Source organism: Dermacentor andersoni, chromosome 1, assembly GCF_023375885.2.
Source record: "Dermacentor andersoni chromosome 1, qqDerAnde1_hic_scaffold, whole genome shotgun sequence".
Lineage (NCBI taxonomy): Eukaryota > Metazoa > Arthropoda > Arachnida > Ixodida > Ixodidae > Dermacentor > Dermacentor andersoni.
This window is the reverse complement of record NC_092814.1, coordinates 59227177-59244642: the sequence shown is the minus strand read 5'-3', so window position 1 is coordinate 59244642 and position 17466 is coordinate 59227177. Positions and strand designations below refer to the sequence as shown.

At 43.2% G+C, this 17466-nt stretch overlaps 1 protein-coding gene across 1 annotated transcript in view; it reads right to left on the bottom strand.

Moving 5' to 3' along the window:
- The window catches only part of Psa (puromycin-sensitive aminopeptidase), a 65403-nt gene that overhangs the window by 14366 nt on the left and 33571 nt on the right, over positions 1–17466 (bottom strand). Inside the window, exons 15-18 of the mRNA XM_050193310.2 lie at positions 16161–16380; positions 10062–10204; positions 9738–9794; positions 4504–4611 (exon numbers count right to left, since the gene is read on the bottom strand). Coding sequence (XP_050049267.1) covers positions 4504–4611; positions 9738–9794; positions 10062–10204; positions 16161–16380 — 528 coding nt within the window. The remainder of the gene's footprint in view (positions 1–4503; positions 4612–9737; positions 9795–10061; positions 10205–16160; positions 16381–17466) is intronic.

Sequence of the window (17466 nt, the reverse complement as noted above, 5' to 3'; positions counted from 1 at the left end):
AATATGCGACAGCATCATCTATACTAAAATTGCTTATAAAATCGGGTGTTAAGGGGGGACATGGGTTGTAAAGATAACGTCACTTATTTCTTAACCAAATTAGATGAAACTGCACAGACTTGTTCAGTTTCTTGAGCTGAATTTAAATATGTAATTATATTTTAAAAGGGTCAATTATTTCCTAAGATAATTAGTAATCACATTCTATTGTTTGCTGAAACAATAAAAAATATATATTTTTAACATAACATTGTTATTAACACATGTATAGATACTAGAATGCATAAGGAATACAGCGCTGCAAGCAGATTTAAAACTGAACAACTACTTCTCAATTTACAGTACAATGAAGTTCATTGTTTATGCATAATGAAAAACAAGAAATTTTTAAACTACAAGAAATTTTTTTTCGAGCTGTGAATGAAAAATCTGCTCTCAGTGCTGCTTTATCTGCACATTTAGCTTCATGCTGCAAAAGAATTATAGCCCTAGCTGTCCTAGGTCCAAAGATATCAAAGCAGCAAACAAAGAAAGTGGCCAAAATCTGTGTTCTGAGAAAACGAGAAAAAATGGCTGATACTTTATTTAGCTCTTAGTTGATTCTTTAAAATGCTCCCAGTCAGCCGATGCTAATTTCCAAATGGGAACACAGGGACGGCTGTCATGCTGCATAATTAAGTTTAAAGTTACAGAGAAGTGGTCACTTCCAATAGGATTATTGATCACATTCCATTCCAGATGAGGCAGAAGAGAAGCAGAGCCTATTGTTAGATCTATCGATGAATATGAGTTCTGTTGTATGCTATAATAGGTGGGCTCCTTCTTATTAAACAGGCAGACACTAGAGGTCAAAAGAAAATTTTCAATCAACTGACCTCTCGCGTCGCATCGCGAATCTGCCCACATTGTGTTGTGGGCATTAAAATCCCCTACGAGTATGTAGGAGTCAGGAAGCTGATTGATTAGGTTATAGAAATCGGTTTTTCTCAGATAGTTAAGAGGTATGTACTGTATATAGAGCACACAGTCACCAGCTTGTTAAAAAGGATTACCCGAATTGACACTGCCTCAAGGGGCGTCTGAAGGGCGATCTGTTGACAAGCTACAGACTTGTCCGCAACTATTGCAACACTGCCGGAGGCATTAGCCTCGTTGCGGTATTTACGATAGATTGTGTATTGACGAAGAAAGTTTGTGTGTATGGGTTTCAGATGTGTCTCTTGAACACATAGCAACTTTGGATGATGCTTATATAGAAGCTCTGTAATGTCGTCTAGGTTGTGAATGAGTCCTTTAACATTCCATTGTAGTATTTGTGTCTCCATTATAGAAAATGTGTTGTGTGCTGTGTGTTTAAGAGATGAGGATTAGCTCACGGGCCCTTTGGAGGCTCCGTGACGGGAGTTTTGTCTTTTTTTGGGGCAGTCGAGAGAGGCTCACCGCTCCTTAGGCGCCGTCTGGTTGGTTGTTGTGTCCATCGCCTCTTGCGAGGCACTGGACACGCGCTCTTCCGAGCGCTGCGTTTGACATGAAGGCCTTGGCACGTTGGACGAGACCTTTGAGACCACCTGCCCGGAGATCGATTGGTCTCTTCTTCTGGGCTGGCGGAACAGCACAAGCTGTAGCCGCCGAGGGGGGGGGGCATCACCGCCGGCTCACTGTGTGTGGGCCGGACAGCCGCCGGAGGCCGTTATGGTGCTGCCCCCTGACGCGCCACATCGGCAAAGCTGCTCTTAGGCAGGTATGACATCTGCCTATGCGCCTCCTTGAAAGATATATTTTCTTTGAGTTTGATTGTGACAATTTCTTTTTCTTTTTTCCAGGATGGGCACGACCGTGAGTACACAGCGTGCTCCCCGTCCCAGTTTACACAGTGGAGAATGTTCTCGCAAGATTCAGAGGTATGTTCATGGACACTGCATTTCGCACAGGTTTGGTGGCCACGGCAGCTTTGTGAACTGTGGCCGAAACGTTGGCATTTGAGACATCTGAGGGGATTTGGCACATATGGCCTAACACGGAGCTTGATGTACCCGGTCTCTATAGACTTGGGCAGAACACTAGCCAAATGTAAGTATCAGGTGCTTGGTTTTGATTTCTTTGCTGTCACACCTCATCTTAATTCTTTTGGCATTGATAACATTATGTTCACGGAAGCCCTCCAAGAGTTCAGCCTCAGTGAGCTCCAGCAAGCCATCGTCCGAGACAATGCCTTGGGTTGTGTTCATCGTACTGGTGCGGGGTTACAATTACTTGCATTTCCCCAAATGCCACTAGTGTGGGCAATTCCTCATACTGCTACTGATTGCGGAGCTCCCAAATGAGATCACCGCTTGCCATCCTTGACGCCTTATAACCTGGACTTCAGTCAACGACTTGGAAACAAGGAAGTGTGAAATTGTTCTAACTGGTTTATCTGGTTTTTCAGAATGAATGACACGGAAACGGGGAAGGATTCTTTTTGTCGACCAAAAAACTGGAATACTTCAGTGTGCCCTCTTTTCTGAGGGCGATCAGGGAGTTGGGGAAGGAACTATCCATAGAGGAGTGTGCAGTTTTCGGCAATAACGCCAGCTACCCACCGTGGAGTCCTACAAGGGGACGCCACAGGAACTGTAAAAACAAGTCCTGCAAACGTCAGCTGTGCGTTATCACTATAACCAAATATGAGATAACCTAGGTTGGCTATTCACACAAGGTTAACCCTTGCTGCCTGGGAAAATTGGAAGTAAGCGGAAGCTAGGAGAAAACAGGATAGGTGGAAAGTGAGAGAAAGATGAAGGTTGGAGAGAGAGAGAGAGAGAGACAGGAAAAGGCAACTACCGATTTCCCCTGGGTGGGTCAGTCCGGGGGTGCCGTCTATGTGAAGCAGAGGCCAAAGAGGTGTGTTGCCTCCGCCGGGAGGCCTAAAAGGTCCGAACATCTAGCATCGGCTCAACCTCCAGGATCTCCCTTTCCCCAGACATGGCTAAGCTGCGTATGACTACACGCGGGAGGGTCCAACCTTCGTGTGCTCAGGTACGTGGTGTCGCAACACACCAAAAACCTGCTGACGCAGACGCCCCTCCAGAGTGCAGAAGAGGAGAGAGCATGTAAACTCTGGCATGAGAGAGAGAGAGAGAGAAAACATTTATTCGGACTGGGGACACCGAAATTCGGGAGATCGCCGAGAAAAATTGCAGGCGGGGGGGAATTTGCTCTTTTTTTCTTTTTTCTGGGCCACCGGCAAATTCAGAAACAACTCTAAATGGCTGGCAGTACAGTTATTAGACATGCTGGTGCTTGTACCATCACCGGAGACTGCGTGTGCAGGCGTGCATAATTAAGAAATGCGTACCATGCTCCATTACTGTCTCATGTATGGGCACGCAAGACGGGCGAAAGAAGGGCTCAAATCGCCACAGCCACGTCAGAAACAGCTGTGAAGGGCTGTCAGTACAGATATTGGATGTCTCAGTGCTCGTACTGTGACCAGAGACAGTGCGTGCATGTAAATCAAGGGATGCATATTATGTCCTGTGAAAGAAGTCCCGTTCCACTTTTGCTATGTTTCACCACATAACATGGCTATAGAGCGGAGAAGGAAACCAGCCATTATGCAATGCATATTAGACCTATGCCTAATGCACACTCCTCAACGCATGTCTCGATCTGAAGTGAACCGAGTTAGGCCTAGACTGCCTACACAGAAATGGCTTGCATTTAATGTGACTTCGGCTATACCTACTTAGTGCATAATGAGACTTACGATGCGACTGTGCTGCATGATGTGTTTCTTTATCTTGACTTTTTTTTTTCATCTTTCCTTTCCTTTTTCTTTTTTAAGTCATTACTGGCTAGGGAGACAGCTTACCAGACAACCACCAAAGTAGTCTTCCATGAAGGTTGGTAACCACCAGTATTCATAGTTGGACATTAAAGTCTCCAGTGAAAACCAAAGAGGTCACCTTGTTGTAGTTGTCATAGCTAGGAATCATTGCCTCTGGTGCGTACCAAACGAAGGACAGTATGAGAAACAATATTAACTCAGTGCCCATGGTCAAAACACATTGTTGCCCCACTTTCCGCTTGAGGGTATAACATTCATCAAGCTCCACGTTGCCTACAGCCACTAAGCAACGCTGCAACTGACTTCCACACTCGGCTGCTTCTGTTGCCAACTTTTTCACTTCTCTTTGCCGACTCCTTTGCTTCTTGTCTCTGGTTGCACCATGAAGCAAGAAACCTAAAGCCGGGACAGCATTACAGTGTCATCCACGAGGCCCTAGCGTCACATAGAGGCAAGATTATTGGATAGTGGCCCAGTAAGAAGTGTGGTGATTGATAGTGGGTAGTGTGGTAGCAGATAGTGGTTAATGGGCTTGTGTCAACTCCGCAAACCAGTGAGATTCTGCCTAAAATGCACCGATACAAAAGAAAACATTTTGAAGTGTGCATAAATTCCCGTCGACAACAGGTCAATTTGCTAGTCTGCTGTAATAACAAAACATCAGCTACACTCACCGAAAGAGCAAATTCCAGGGTTGCTTGAATGAGTTCCTGGTTGGTTACACCAGCGAGGGCAGCTGAGAGCCGGTTCTTCTCCTCCTGAAGGTCAGTGCTTCTGTATAGCTGCAAAAATTTGGAGAAATTATACTTAGCCATTCTGAGCATAAATTAGCCACGAAGGAACAAAGAAGCAGGATATGCAAAAGCAAATGGAAATACCCAATGCATTTCTTTATTTGCTCATGCCGAAAGTGCTACTTCACAGGCATTTCCCAATGCTATGTTTCGGACCATGCAATGGTGTCTTGTATGGAATATTCACATTTCTTTTGCTCATTTCAGTTCCTAAGCCAACTCATTGGAGGTTTTAATTCAAACTAAAAAAGCTAGAGTTAGCACAATCAAGCATAAAAATATTTATTGGCTAACAATGTTTACAATGCATCTAAATGAAACAAGGCTTCCAGTTCATTCAAATAATTTAGCTTCGTAAGGCACGGTAAAAAATGGCCGACATTAGCATGGACACATGACATGCGCAGTCAAAATTTATTCCCATCTGGTGTTGTGGCTGCTGTAAATATTGGTAGGTGTTAAAAGAGTTGAGGTGACATCATCAAACCAGTACCATATTTACAGGCCCTTTGCAAATGTACTCAAACACAACCCAGTGCTCATGTAATTAGTACAATTCTGTCTTGTACCTTATTTCATGAAACTTTCTACAATACTACATTTCGATACTTATATTTAAGCCCTTTTACTTCAGCATTGCCTACTGTAGCCAAACTTTTTATCATGCAGAAAAAAAAAATGATGAACTATTGCTTTTATCTAGAGATGCTGCACATCCAAACTATGGAGGACACTCTCCAACGAAATAATGGCAAAGTGCACTGTCGTCGATAGAGTCGCTCATTGATTTCACGCACAGTTAAATTATAGCGGCCACTGTTCGCGAAACCGCTGGGTGCGATGCACACCGCAGTTGTGAACCTGAAACTTCCGCGAAAGCAAGTGCAGATTTCTTTACTATTTCAGTGTGCCTAATGCCTGACGTATGACGTATGCTTGACGCATGCTTGACGTATGACGTATGATGTAGGGGATGTAACGGTGGCATAGAGGTAGAGTATCCGCCTCGCGTGCAAGAGGACTGTGGTTCGAATCCCGGTGCCACGCAATTCTCCACCAGACTTAAAAAAAAAAATAAATGCGTGTTAATAAAATTGCATAAACAGGCCTGGAGTGCGGCCTGATCCTGGTGACCAGAACCGGTAACGCACTTCCTCACAAGAGCAGGATTGGCCACCCTGGTGCAGTACTTCGCCACAACCTCCTATATGAATACAACAATCAAACCCCGGCCCTCAGTCTCCAGCAGCCGCGAAGCAACTGACCACGGTGGCGGTCAAACCTGTGACGCAGCAGAGGGTGCTAAAAATACCTGGGTCCGAACAGCCCCCCATTGGAATCTCAACCTGGCAATGTTTAACGCTAGAATGTTATCTAGTGAGGCGAGCCTAGCAGTGCTATTGGAGGAATTAGAGGGCAGTAAATGGGATATAACAGGGCTCAGTGAGGTTAGGAGGACAAAAGAAGCATATACAGTGCTAAAAAGCGGGCACGTACTGTGCTACCGGGGCTTAGCGGAGAGACGAGAACTAGGAGTCGGATTCCTGATAAATAAGGAAATAGCTGGTAACATACAGGAATTCTATAGCATTAACGAGAAGGTGGCAGGTCTTGTTGTGAAACTTAATAAGAGGTACAAATTGAAGGTAGTACAAGTCTACGCCCCTACATCCAGTCATGATGACCAGGAAGTCGAAAGCTTTTATGAAGACGTGGAATCGGCGATGGGTAAAGTCAAAACAAAATACACTACACCGATGGGCGATTTCAATGCTAGGGTAGGCAAGAAGCAGGCTGGAGACAAGTCAGTGGGGGAATATAGCATAGGCTCTAGGAATAGCAGAGGAGAGTTATTAGTAGAGTTTGCAGAACAGAATAATATGCGGATAATGAATACCTTTTTCCGCAAGCGGGTTAGCCGAAAGTGGACGTGGAGGAGCCCGAATGGTAAGACTAGAAATGAAACCGACTTCATACTCTGCGCGAACCCTGGCATCATACAAGATGTAGATGTGCTCGGCAAGGTGCGCTGCAGTGACCATAGGATGGTAAGAACTCGAATTAGCCTTGACTTGAGGAGGGAACGGAAGAAACTGGTACATAAGAAGCCGATCAATGAGTTAGCGGTAAGAGGGAAAATAGAGGAATTCCAGATCAAGCTACAGAACAGGTATTCGACCTTAACTCAGGAAGAGGACCTTAGTGTTGAAGCAATGAACGGCAATCTTGTGGGCATCATTAAGGAGTGTGCAATAGAAGTCGGTGGTAACTCCGTTAGACAGGATACCAGTAAGCTATCGCAAGAGACGAAAGATCTTATCAAGAAACGCCAATGTATGAAAGCCTCTAACCCTACAGCTAGAATAGAACTGGCAGAGCTTTCTAAGTTAATCAACAAGCGTAAGACAGCGGACATAAGGAACTATAATATGGATAGAATTGAACATGCTCTCAGGAACAGAGGAAGCCTAAAAGCAGTGAAGAAGAAACTAGGAAAAGGCAAGAATCAGATGTGTGCGTTAAGAGACAAAGCCGGCAATATTGTTACTAATATGGATGAGATAGTTGAAGTGGCTGAAGAGTTTTATAGAGATTTATACAGTAACAGTAACACCCACGACGATAAGGTGAGAGAGAATAGTCTAGAGGAACTTGAAATCCCAAAAGTAACGCCGGAAGAGGTAAAGAACGCCTTGGGAGCTATGCAAAGGGGGAAGGTAGCTGGGGAGGATCAGGTAACAGCAGATTTGTCGAAGGATGGTGGGAACACTGTCCTAGAAAGATTGGCCGCCCTGTATACACAATGCCTCATGACCTCGAACGTACCGGAATCTTGGAAGAATGCTAACATAATCCTAATCCATAAGAAAGGGGACGCCAAAGACTTGAAAAATTATAGACCGATCAGCCTACTGTTCGTTGCCTACAAAGTATTTACTAAGGTAATCGCAAATAGAATCAGGAATACCTTAGACTTCTGTCAACCAAAGGACCAGGCAGGATTCCGTAAAGGCTACTCAACAATAGACCATATTCACACTATCAATCAGGTGATAGAGAAATGTGCGGAATATAACCAACCCTTATATATAGCCTTCATTGATTACGAAAAAGCATTTGATTCAGTCGAAACCTCAGCAGTCATGGAGGCACTACGGAATCAGGGTGTAGATGAGCCATATGTAAAGATACTGGAAGCTATCTATAGCGGTTCGACAGCCACCGTAGTCCTCCACAAAGAAAGCAACAAAATCCCAATAAAGAAAGGCGTCAGACAGGGAGATACGATCTCTCCAATGCTATTCACAGCATGTTTACAGGAGGTATTCAGAGACCTGGAGTGGGAAGAATTGGGGATAAAAGTTGATGGAGAATACCTTAGCAACTTGCGATTCGCTGATGATATTGCCTTGCTTAGTAACTCAGGAGACCAATTGCAATGCATGCTCACTGACCTGGAGAGGCAAAGCAGAAGGGTGGGTCTGAAAATTAATCTACAGAAAACTAAGGTAATGTTTAACAGTCTCGGAAGAGAACAGCAGTTTACGATAGGTAGCGAGACGCTGGAAGTGGTAAGGGAATACATCTACTTAGGGCAGGTAGTGACCACGGATCCGGATCATGAGACTGAAATAACCAGAAGAATAAGAATGGGCTGGGGTGTGTTTGGCAGGCATTCTCAAATCATGAACAGCAGGTTGCCACTATCCCTCAAGAGGAAAGTGTATAACAGCTGTGTGTTACCAGTACTCACGTATGGGGCAGAAACCTGGAGGCTTACGAAAAGGGTTCTGCTGAAATTGAGGACGACGCAACGAGCTATGGAAAGAAGAATGATAGGTGTAACGTTAAGGGATAAGAAAAGAGCAAATTGGGTGAGGGAACAAACGCGGGTAAATGACATCTTAGTTGAAATCAAGAAAAAGAAATGGGCATGGGCCGGACATGTAATGAGGAGGGAAGATAACCGATGGTCATTAAGGGTTACGGACTGGATTCCAAGGGAAGGGAAGCGTAGTAGGGGGCGGCAGAAAGTTAGGTGGGCGGATGACATTAAGACGTTTGCAGGGACAACATGGCCACAATTAGTACATGACCGGGGTAGTTGGAGAAATATGGGAGAGGCCTTTGCCCTGTAGTGGGCGTAACTAGGCTGATGATGATGATATATATATATATATATATATATATATATATATATATATATATATATATATATATATATATATATATATATAATAGGCAAAGAAAACAACAAGCTGATAAGTGTTTTGTTTTCTTTGCTTATAAGAACACAAAGCACATTCAAGAATTGAAGGAGGAAGTCCCAAGCATTTTCTTCATGTAATGTCAATGAACACAGATTTAAACATGAATGTCCAATGAGAGCATGTCAAAAGGAAAGCACAAGAGGACATTCTTGTGCTTTGGTTGCGATGTAATTTTGGATGAAAATTTCAAATATATAACCTAAAAAATACCAGAACACACTACTCAAAAATTTTAATTACAAAATATTGTGTAGATTTCTGAAAGACTTATGGAACATTTACAAGTATTTCATTGCAATGAAAAAAATTTAACTTCAAACAATGATTTCACTTGTGATTATAAGTTAATTTGGTGTCACCTTCTACCAAACCTGAATCATAGATTAAAATAAATGTCCTCCTACTGAGGAAACCGTCTTTTTCAATGATTTGTACCATATTTCTTATTTTTGCTTAAGAAAAGTTCACATAATTTATCCCACAAAGATAAATCTGGTGTGCAGTGTCGAACATAGGGTCAAGTCAAAGGCCGTGTAGAGTCATGTATGTTTTTAACCACCACGTAAGGTCCTTTTCAAAAATTTGGTTGAGAAAACTGTTTAACTTGCTTGGAATCTAGGTTGCTTCTGATGTATGAAAACATACATGTCACACATTAAATAGCACACATTCCTGGTATGGAAGGTAATTGGATTAATCTGTGCTCAGGACCAATAAGCAAATTCTACCTACTTTCATACACATATCCCACATTGCAGAAGAGTTACGCTCTGAGAACAATATAACTACTATACGTCTCAAAATACACATTCAGAAGTTTTAAGAAACATATCAGAAACATACCTTCAAAAACTCATTGTACCGTTTCCGATCTGCAACTGATGCCGCTGCCTGGTACACCTTTAAGAAGAGAAAACATCTTAATTTTAAGCAATGTCAAATTTAAAGAACAGAAGGTCAAACATAATACAAAACTGAATCTAAGAAACTGTTCAAGTGACTAATAAGAAACTGCTCAAGCAACTAATACCCCAAACAATACAGTGTTGACATCAAGAATGATTCTTATTTACTAGATGTTATTATTCCTAGGGACAATTCTAAGGGGAAGAGTGCTATAAATGCCCCCCCCCCCCCCTCAGAACAAGCTTAGAACTCGTCACTTACAGCACCACGAATGTCGGCAGGAATTATGGCTTTGCCTGCGATGTGGGCGTCAAGCCTCTTTCTGGCTTCAGCGAGGACATCTGGATCCTTGAAACGGGCCAGACGGTCAATCACAGTGCTTCTCAACAGTGTAGCCAAGTGACCTTGAAAAATGACACCATATTTAGTTGGAAAAGTACTGTTTTTACCAGAATTTAACATGCACCTTACTCCAGAGAAAATGAGTCTGAAAATTGTCTGCACATTACAACTGAATAGGAAACCAAAACCGCATTTGCAGTGTTGGCAACAGCCTACCCTCAGAGCCACCAGACGCAGCGTGATCGCGATCCCAAAATGGCAACAGAACACGATTTTGTGAAGGCTGGTGTTGGTTCATTTAGTGCTTGACTATCATCTTGGCCAGTATTTTTAGCCAATATCTTCTGGTGATACTAAGGAGGTTTAGGATAAGGGTCTGGAGCTTAGGGTGCTCCAAGCAACTGCTTTGCATTCATGGTCTGTCCTGCCGGGAAGATACTTTAGAATAGGGCTCCCGGTTTGCATTAATGTCATGCGATTACAGTGCCCTTGCTGCGCATGGAAGGAAAATGAGAACCTAATGCCAGGGGGAAAAAAAAAGCATGAAATAATGGAATCAGTACTATTTTAGAGGATGAAAAGCACAGCTGACAGTTTATTATTTTCAATGAGGGTGTGTTGACCCATTTTTGACATGTTCGTGGCGACGTTTAGATGACAAAAAACAAGTTTGGGGCATTTGAGGCACCCACACTATTTTCGAAATTTAGTGTTGGGGTGTGTGAAAATCGAAACCCAAGATACCGTTTGGGTTTGGCGCATGCGCTGTGGCGAGACGATAATTGTTAGGGGCTCCATATCTTTGCGGCCCTCTATTCTAAAACAGCCTACAATCCCTTTCGCGAGTTTTCAAGCGACTCGGCGCCAGATGCATTGGTGTAATTGGCCCCAGTGTTTCTCGCACTGTGCCAAGCTCGCTTATTTGCGCACAGTGCCAGGATCGCTGTTGGATGCATACTTCGTCAAGTCCGATGCAGAGCCTCATGAAAGTGATAGTAGCATCACTAAAAGTGATTGCTTGAGAATACCGCCCCTGTATGCTTGGTATCTCTGGTCAATGTTACACAAATACACAAATAGCGACTGCGAAGGTAAATTCTGCACGTCTCGTTTTTTCTGATCGTGAACATGGGGGCATGTTATACTTTCATTTTATAAATTGGGCACAAGTTGCATTCAGGTGCATTGTACATACAGCTGCACTTTTACTTTCTTTGTGCCCACGAAAACTGGATTTGCATTAGATTCGGGGGCGTGTTAAAATTGGGTAAATACGGTACTTACATTTAAATGTACAGCTCTTATGTGCACAATACAGTCAATGACCAATTTTTTGGACATGCCTGATAATTCAGACGTCTTCTTGGCACCATAATGTACCCCACAGAGCCAATATATAAGTATGTCTGAATTCCGGGCACTGAAACCCTTCGCCATTCAATTTTCTGGACTTTCTACCATCACCACAAGTCCGAAACGGCATGAATCAAAGCCACCACCACCGCCATTTTGATTATATTGCAGTATCAAACCAGCCCTCTCGCTATCCTTGCCGATATGGCTTTGAAGTGAGGAAAGCACGACAAGGGTCTGAGAAACGTTGCATAATGCCGCTTCCCAAAAGTCAGCTTCGCCGCATTACAGTGGTGTTACGTGAACAAGCACATACAAAGTATTGCGGTGAACCATACCAAGAGTGGAAAGGGGCCACTGTCATGGGACACGGTATATGTTCCTTAATTATACACGTGGGCACTCACTGTCTCCTGTCGCAGTACAAGCACCGACACATCTAATAAGTGTGTAGGTGCTCGTAATCGACATCAAATAAGTGTGTCGGGCAGGCTTTTAGAGCTATTTTGGACATTGCTTTGCCGATTCGGGCCCTTGAAGGCAGTAAAAGGCATGCACTCCTTTTTTCTGGCCTTTCCACAGTCCCAAGAGAGTCCAAAAAATCGAATGTTGACTGCATTCATGCATATAAGGAAGCTTGAAAGATAAAAAGAAAAAGCACCTCACAATCTGATAAACCAGAACTACATTTGAGGTTCCAACTATATACAGAAACAATAAAACCGTGGTCAGGTGTCTCTCTTGGCATTCATAATGTGAATTATAAACTTTCTAGACTGGACACAGTAAAAAAACAGCTGCTTTCTTACTGAACACATCCCACATAGGTCATAATCTTCAGTTACAGTGTAATCTCAATAATACATACCTCGCTGCAACATGGCATAACTATGCTCTAAACGATAGTATGCCCTAACCGGCAAGTACAAATGTGCATTTCTTTACGCACTACACCAGAAAAACAAGAAAAAGAAATGCACAGTAAATAACCTAAAATATGTGGAATGAGGTTCTTTTTCATCCCCCCTTCTCCGATTTAATTCAAGGTCGTGAGAAACAATTACAGCTATATTGCACAACTATGCGATAAAGTAAAGCCCATACTGTTAAGCATTCGAAACTTTGGTAGGGAGCACAACAGCTCATTGAGCTTTGCTCAATATGTGCATGTGTGTTTGTTAAACTTTATACAGAATGAGAACCGGTGTCACTTCACTGAAACACAGAATCCGCTGCTAATCATCTCATGCAATTTGTGTGCCTATGAAGTGCATGGAAAACATAGGGAATGTTGGAGATGGAAGTTCAAGACGATGAGCAACACGAGAACAAGGCGAGAGCAGGAGCCAACGTTTCAACAAGTGGACATGTCTTTTTCAAGGCCACAACAAGGTGTTGATCTATGCTTGCAACACCGCTATGCACTATGACGTGCAGACAGGTTAAGATGCTTATCGTGATAATGTTCGCTGTGATAAGGCCATAAAGGTGTGTCCGTTGGTCGCTATGTCATTTGCTGCAACCGTCACCACGTCTCCGTGCATTTCCAATGCTCATCTATAGACCTTTTCATTGGGTGAGGAGGAAAGGGTGCACGGCAAGCCTTTCCTCCTCTCTGCCTTGTGTGAGCCGGTGCAGTGCTGCTTGAATGTGTTGCCACCGCATGCTGAGAAATGATTTGGATATGTTTTAGCTTGCCCTCCGTGAAACTTATGTGACGTCAGTTCATACAAGGTCATCGAACAACCATTGTGTAGCCTTTAAGTGCAGCAGTAGCTATAGCATGAGGAAATTTCTCTTGGCTGCGCAAAAATGCGATGCACATCAACAGCCACAGTGTGTGTATGTGTTGTGAACTCTATTGACTATATCGGTTTTCACTCAACGAAGGGAACCAGCATCTGTAAATTGCCAGCGTGAATTGGAAAACGTTTTAACCGTTTGATTGCTTGGCGTGGGAACTAAAACATGAGAGTGCTCGTGTACGGCCAACCCAATGCAACACTGAAACGTTAAAGCATCAGTTGTTATCAAGCATTTTCGTCAGCCAAAGGCATCATTTTTACATGTTTCAAGTCTAGTAGACCTGATATCACTTTACTATGTCTATGTTAGCCCCGGTATGAGGCCGATGGCATTGCTCAACACAGTGATTACTGTGGCTGGTAAACTAGCATATAATACATCCAAGCTTTATGCTTCAGCATTGCCTTTTTTGTCCTGTAAGGCATAATATCCAAAGGGGAGCACATAAAAAGAATCCGATGGCTATTCGTGATGACATAACTTCTGTAAAATGGGCGAGTGCGTTGTAGAAAATGGAACGAATAAAACTAGAAAAAAAAATTAGTGAAACATTTTTCATCCTCTTTTTTTTAAAGATAAAGTAAAAAGAAAAACACTGCCTAAGGCATAATAAGGCCTCGCATGGTCATGCCATGTGCTTGGACAATGTACTATATAGAACAAACGGATAAATAACACAGCATCTACCTTTGCCTTGGACGCTCGCGCAGTCTGCAGCTGGTTAGTCAACCAGTCGACAAGTGTGATTCACACTGTAGAGGATGCTGTTGCAGTGAACTCTCACTTGAGTGAACTTCAAGGGACCCAAGAAAATAGTTCACTGAAAGTTCACTAAACTGAATATGCACTAGAATATGGAACAGCACAGGGCACAGCAGACATCGAGTCAGAAGCGTGAAATGCAATTTATGGAGTCATTCAAGATATAGAAAGTGTGTAGCAGTTACGTTGCTGCCTATCTCATCTTGAAAAAAAAAAAAAGAAAAATTTTTTTTTCATTACCACTGGTGCTCTTCAAGCGCAAGAAATAACAAACCTGTCCAGAGAGTCTATGTTTTTGTGCACTTCCTCTGGCACAGCTTGTTGCTCTAGAGTTACAGGATTTGGATCTGCCTCTGACACTGCATCTTCCTCATCACACTCTTGGGACAAACACTGGAAACAATTTCCAGATCTGATAGTTCAGCACAGGTAATGAGCTCACGGTCACACCGCACATAGTCTTCAAACAAAGTGTTGTCAACATCCATCTGGTGACCTCTGTCCACCATCCCGAGGTCTATCACCTCACTGCACTGTTCACTTTCACCGCACAAGGGGGAAAGGCAGGATTTATGCCAGCAGTTTCTAATTGTAACCGGTGTTACTGTTACAGCGCTGGAGGCGGCGAGCATCGGCTACGCCAGAGCTGCAGAGTGCAAAATCTGGTTGAACTGATTTTAAAAATGAGCCCGGGTCCACTGATCAAGTTCGCTCAACTGAAATATTTTTGCATAGAATACATAAGAAATTCGTTGGGTATTTTCTAAGAGTTAGTTATTCTGAAATATTCATTAAACCGACGTTTGTACAACTGAGAGTTTACTGTATTACTAACCAAAACTATTTTATTTGTTGGCAGAAACATCGCCCAGCAAACAAGGTAGTTGCGCGATGTATCTTCAGATAATTTGAACACTTGTCAAAGTAAACAGCACAACTTATTCCGCAGCAGAACGGTACCCATATTATTGGGTTTGCCATATGTTTCGTAACTACTCATTGTTGGCAAACCACAGCTTAGAATTACAATGAGAATGCTGCAGTAAAGTCACATTCGTGAAATAAATTTTGAGAGATATATAACTGATCTCTGAGGCTGATTGTAAGTTCAAACACACGTACACACATCGTGCTGGGTGCTCCGTCCACCTCAACGCCACAGAAACTCTGGCCATGCTGACTTAAATCCCTTCAGTATGTCTCTCAGAATCGTTTCACACATAGAAGATGCCTGTCATGCTAAATAGACCGCACGAGTGCAAAGAAGGAAAAGAAAGAAAAAACTAGAAACTGCCGCTGAACGTATATGATGGCATACAACATGGAGTGCTTGCCCAAGCCAGCATGCCAACAGATGGCGCACCTGCCTATGCAATATGGCAGCGCCCACGAAAAAAACGGTATATATATAGGCATCACCACACCCACGCCAAAGCTGGAATCATTGGTAGACCCGTCTATGAGCTTTCTGAAAAGGCACAAGATCTTTTGCAGCACAACATGGTCTTAGCCACGAAGTGAGTCAAGGCAGCACAGTTAGCTTCAACGTGACAAAAGGTGATCATAGTACATGTGCGCTAACAGGTAGTTATAGAATAAGCCATAGAGAGCCAATACATTGGGCTTCTAGAGTCTGGTTTGGCGATTCGTCGCAACTATGTCTGGACTGTTATCACATTTTAAGTGGATATGTATTAACCAGACATTACTGTACAAACTCTCCAGCATGCACACAATATTATGGCATTGCAAGGTGGAATTAGTGGGAGATATAATAACGGTGCACTTCCTGTGAACAGGTAATTCCTAAACCATAGGTGTGGATTGTGTGACATTACTATCAGTACAATGAGCAAAACAAAAACAAGATGAAAGCCGGAGCCAACATTTCGACAAGTGGACTTGTCCTTTTCAAGGCCTTGAAAAAGATAAGCCCACTTGTCGAAATGTTGGCTCTGGCTTTGACCTAGTTCTTGTTCTGATCATAGCCTTGAATTTCCATCTTCCACCTCCCCTGTGTTTTCCCAGGATTATTAACAGTACTAAGACACACTATTTTTGATTATAAGATGGCTGAAATCTATCCAGAGAACTCACTTTCATCAGGCTTAGGGTCCCAGCCTAATTTGCTGAATATACTGGCTAGGAGACGTCGGCCATAGAGGTGCAGAAGTGGCTGAATGTCAGTATGCGAAAGCAACTGGTTCAGTTTGCCCAGACATGAGTTGATGGAGTTCCAGACAGTGTAGTTGTCTTCTTCCACATAGGCCTCCATCAGGCGAAGCATATCAACAGTCGATTTGTGGCCACTTTGCACCTGAAGAAAGACAAACACCAATCAGCAACAAAACATTGTTGCTCCCCTTGGCTGACATTCTTACACTAGGATTACCAATTTGTCCTCTGTACATACTACACACATAAAGGTAGAAAAGTTACCTTAGGATGCTATACTTTAGGCTAGCAGATGCTAGCAGCCTGGTTAGCTCAGATGGTACAGCGGCTGCCCTGGAAAGGCGTTAGTCCTGGGTTCGAGTCACAGACCAGGACGAATTTTTCTTCAACTGCGAGGCTTTTCTTTCGAGGAACTCGTACAGGTTTCCTTTGTAGCAACTGCTATGATTGGTTGGATGTCTCATTTTCCCTTTATTAATTACTTTTCTCTACCTTGAGGGTTTCCGCAGAACTATTACGTCCCATTGGAAATTGTAAGCCACCGTTTAGGGAGCGCTTTACCGAAATAAATTTTTAAACTGGTTTGTTATTGGAGGAGATAGAATTGAACTGTCCTGTTACCATGTCATCAGGAGGCAAGCGTCACTATCAACAGACAATTTCCCCCTTCGCCTCAACTAGCATCTGCAAGCAATGTTCCTTCGTTGCCTTCGCCTATACCAGAGATGAGGGACCCCGTCACATTCCCACGACTAGCCCCGCCTTCTTTTTTATCTTCTCTTCCATTGTTGCTGTGTGGCGCACTACAAGTGACGACATTGTGCATTCTGCATTGGATGAATATTCAAAGTCACATGCCATGGTACGTGAAGCTGCAAGCAGTGTATCTTGAGTAGAAGCTTTTGTGAATGTGACCTTGACTATTTTGCTCAAATCGCGGCTTCCTGAAGAGGAAGGGTGCACAGCCTTCTGTTTGAAATTTCAACCATTTTCGTGCCGCACAGCCGTTTCATACTTTGCAGACACCATCACCACCACATATTTACATTCCACGCTTGTTTTGTAGCGATGCCCAAACCTGGTAAGGCGCTGTCTAAGTGTGCACAAATGGGAGGTCTAGAAACTGGCTTAGAATGCAAAATTAACCCTTCTGTCACAAAATCTCCATACAGGGACATTCTTCTAACTTTCGTGGGGGCAATGGGGCCAAAAAAATTTTTTTGAAGGA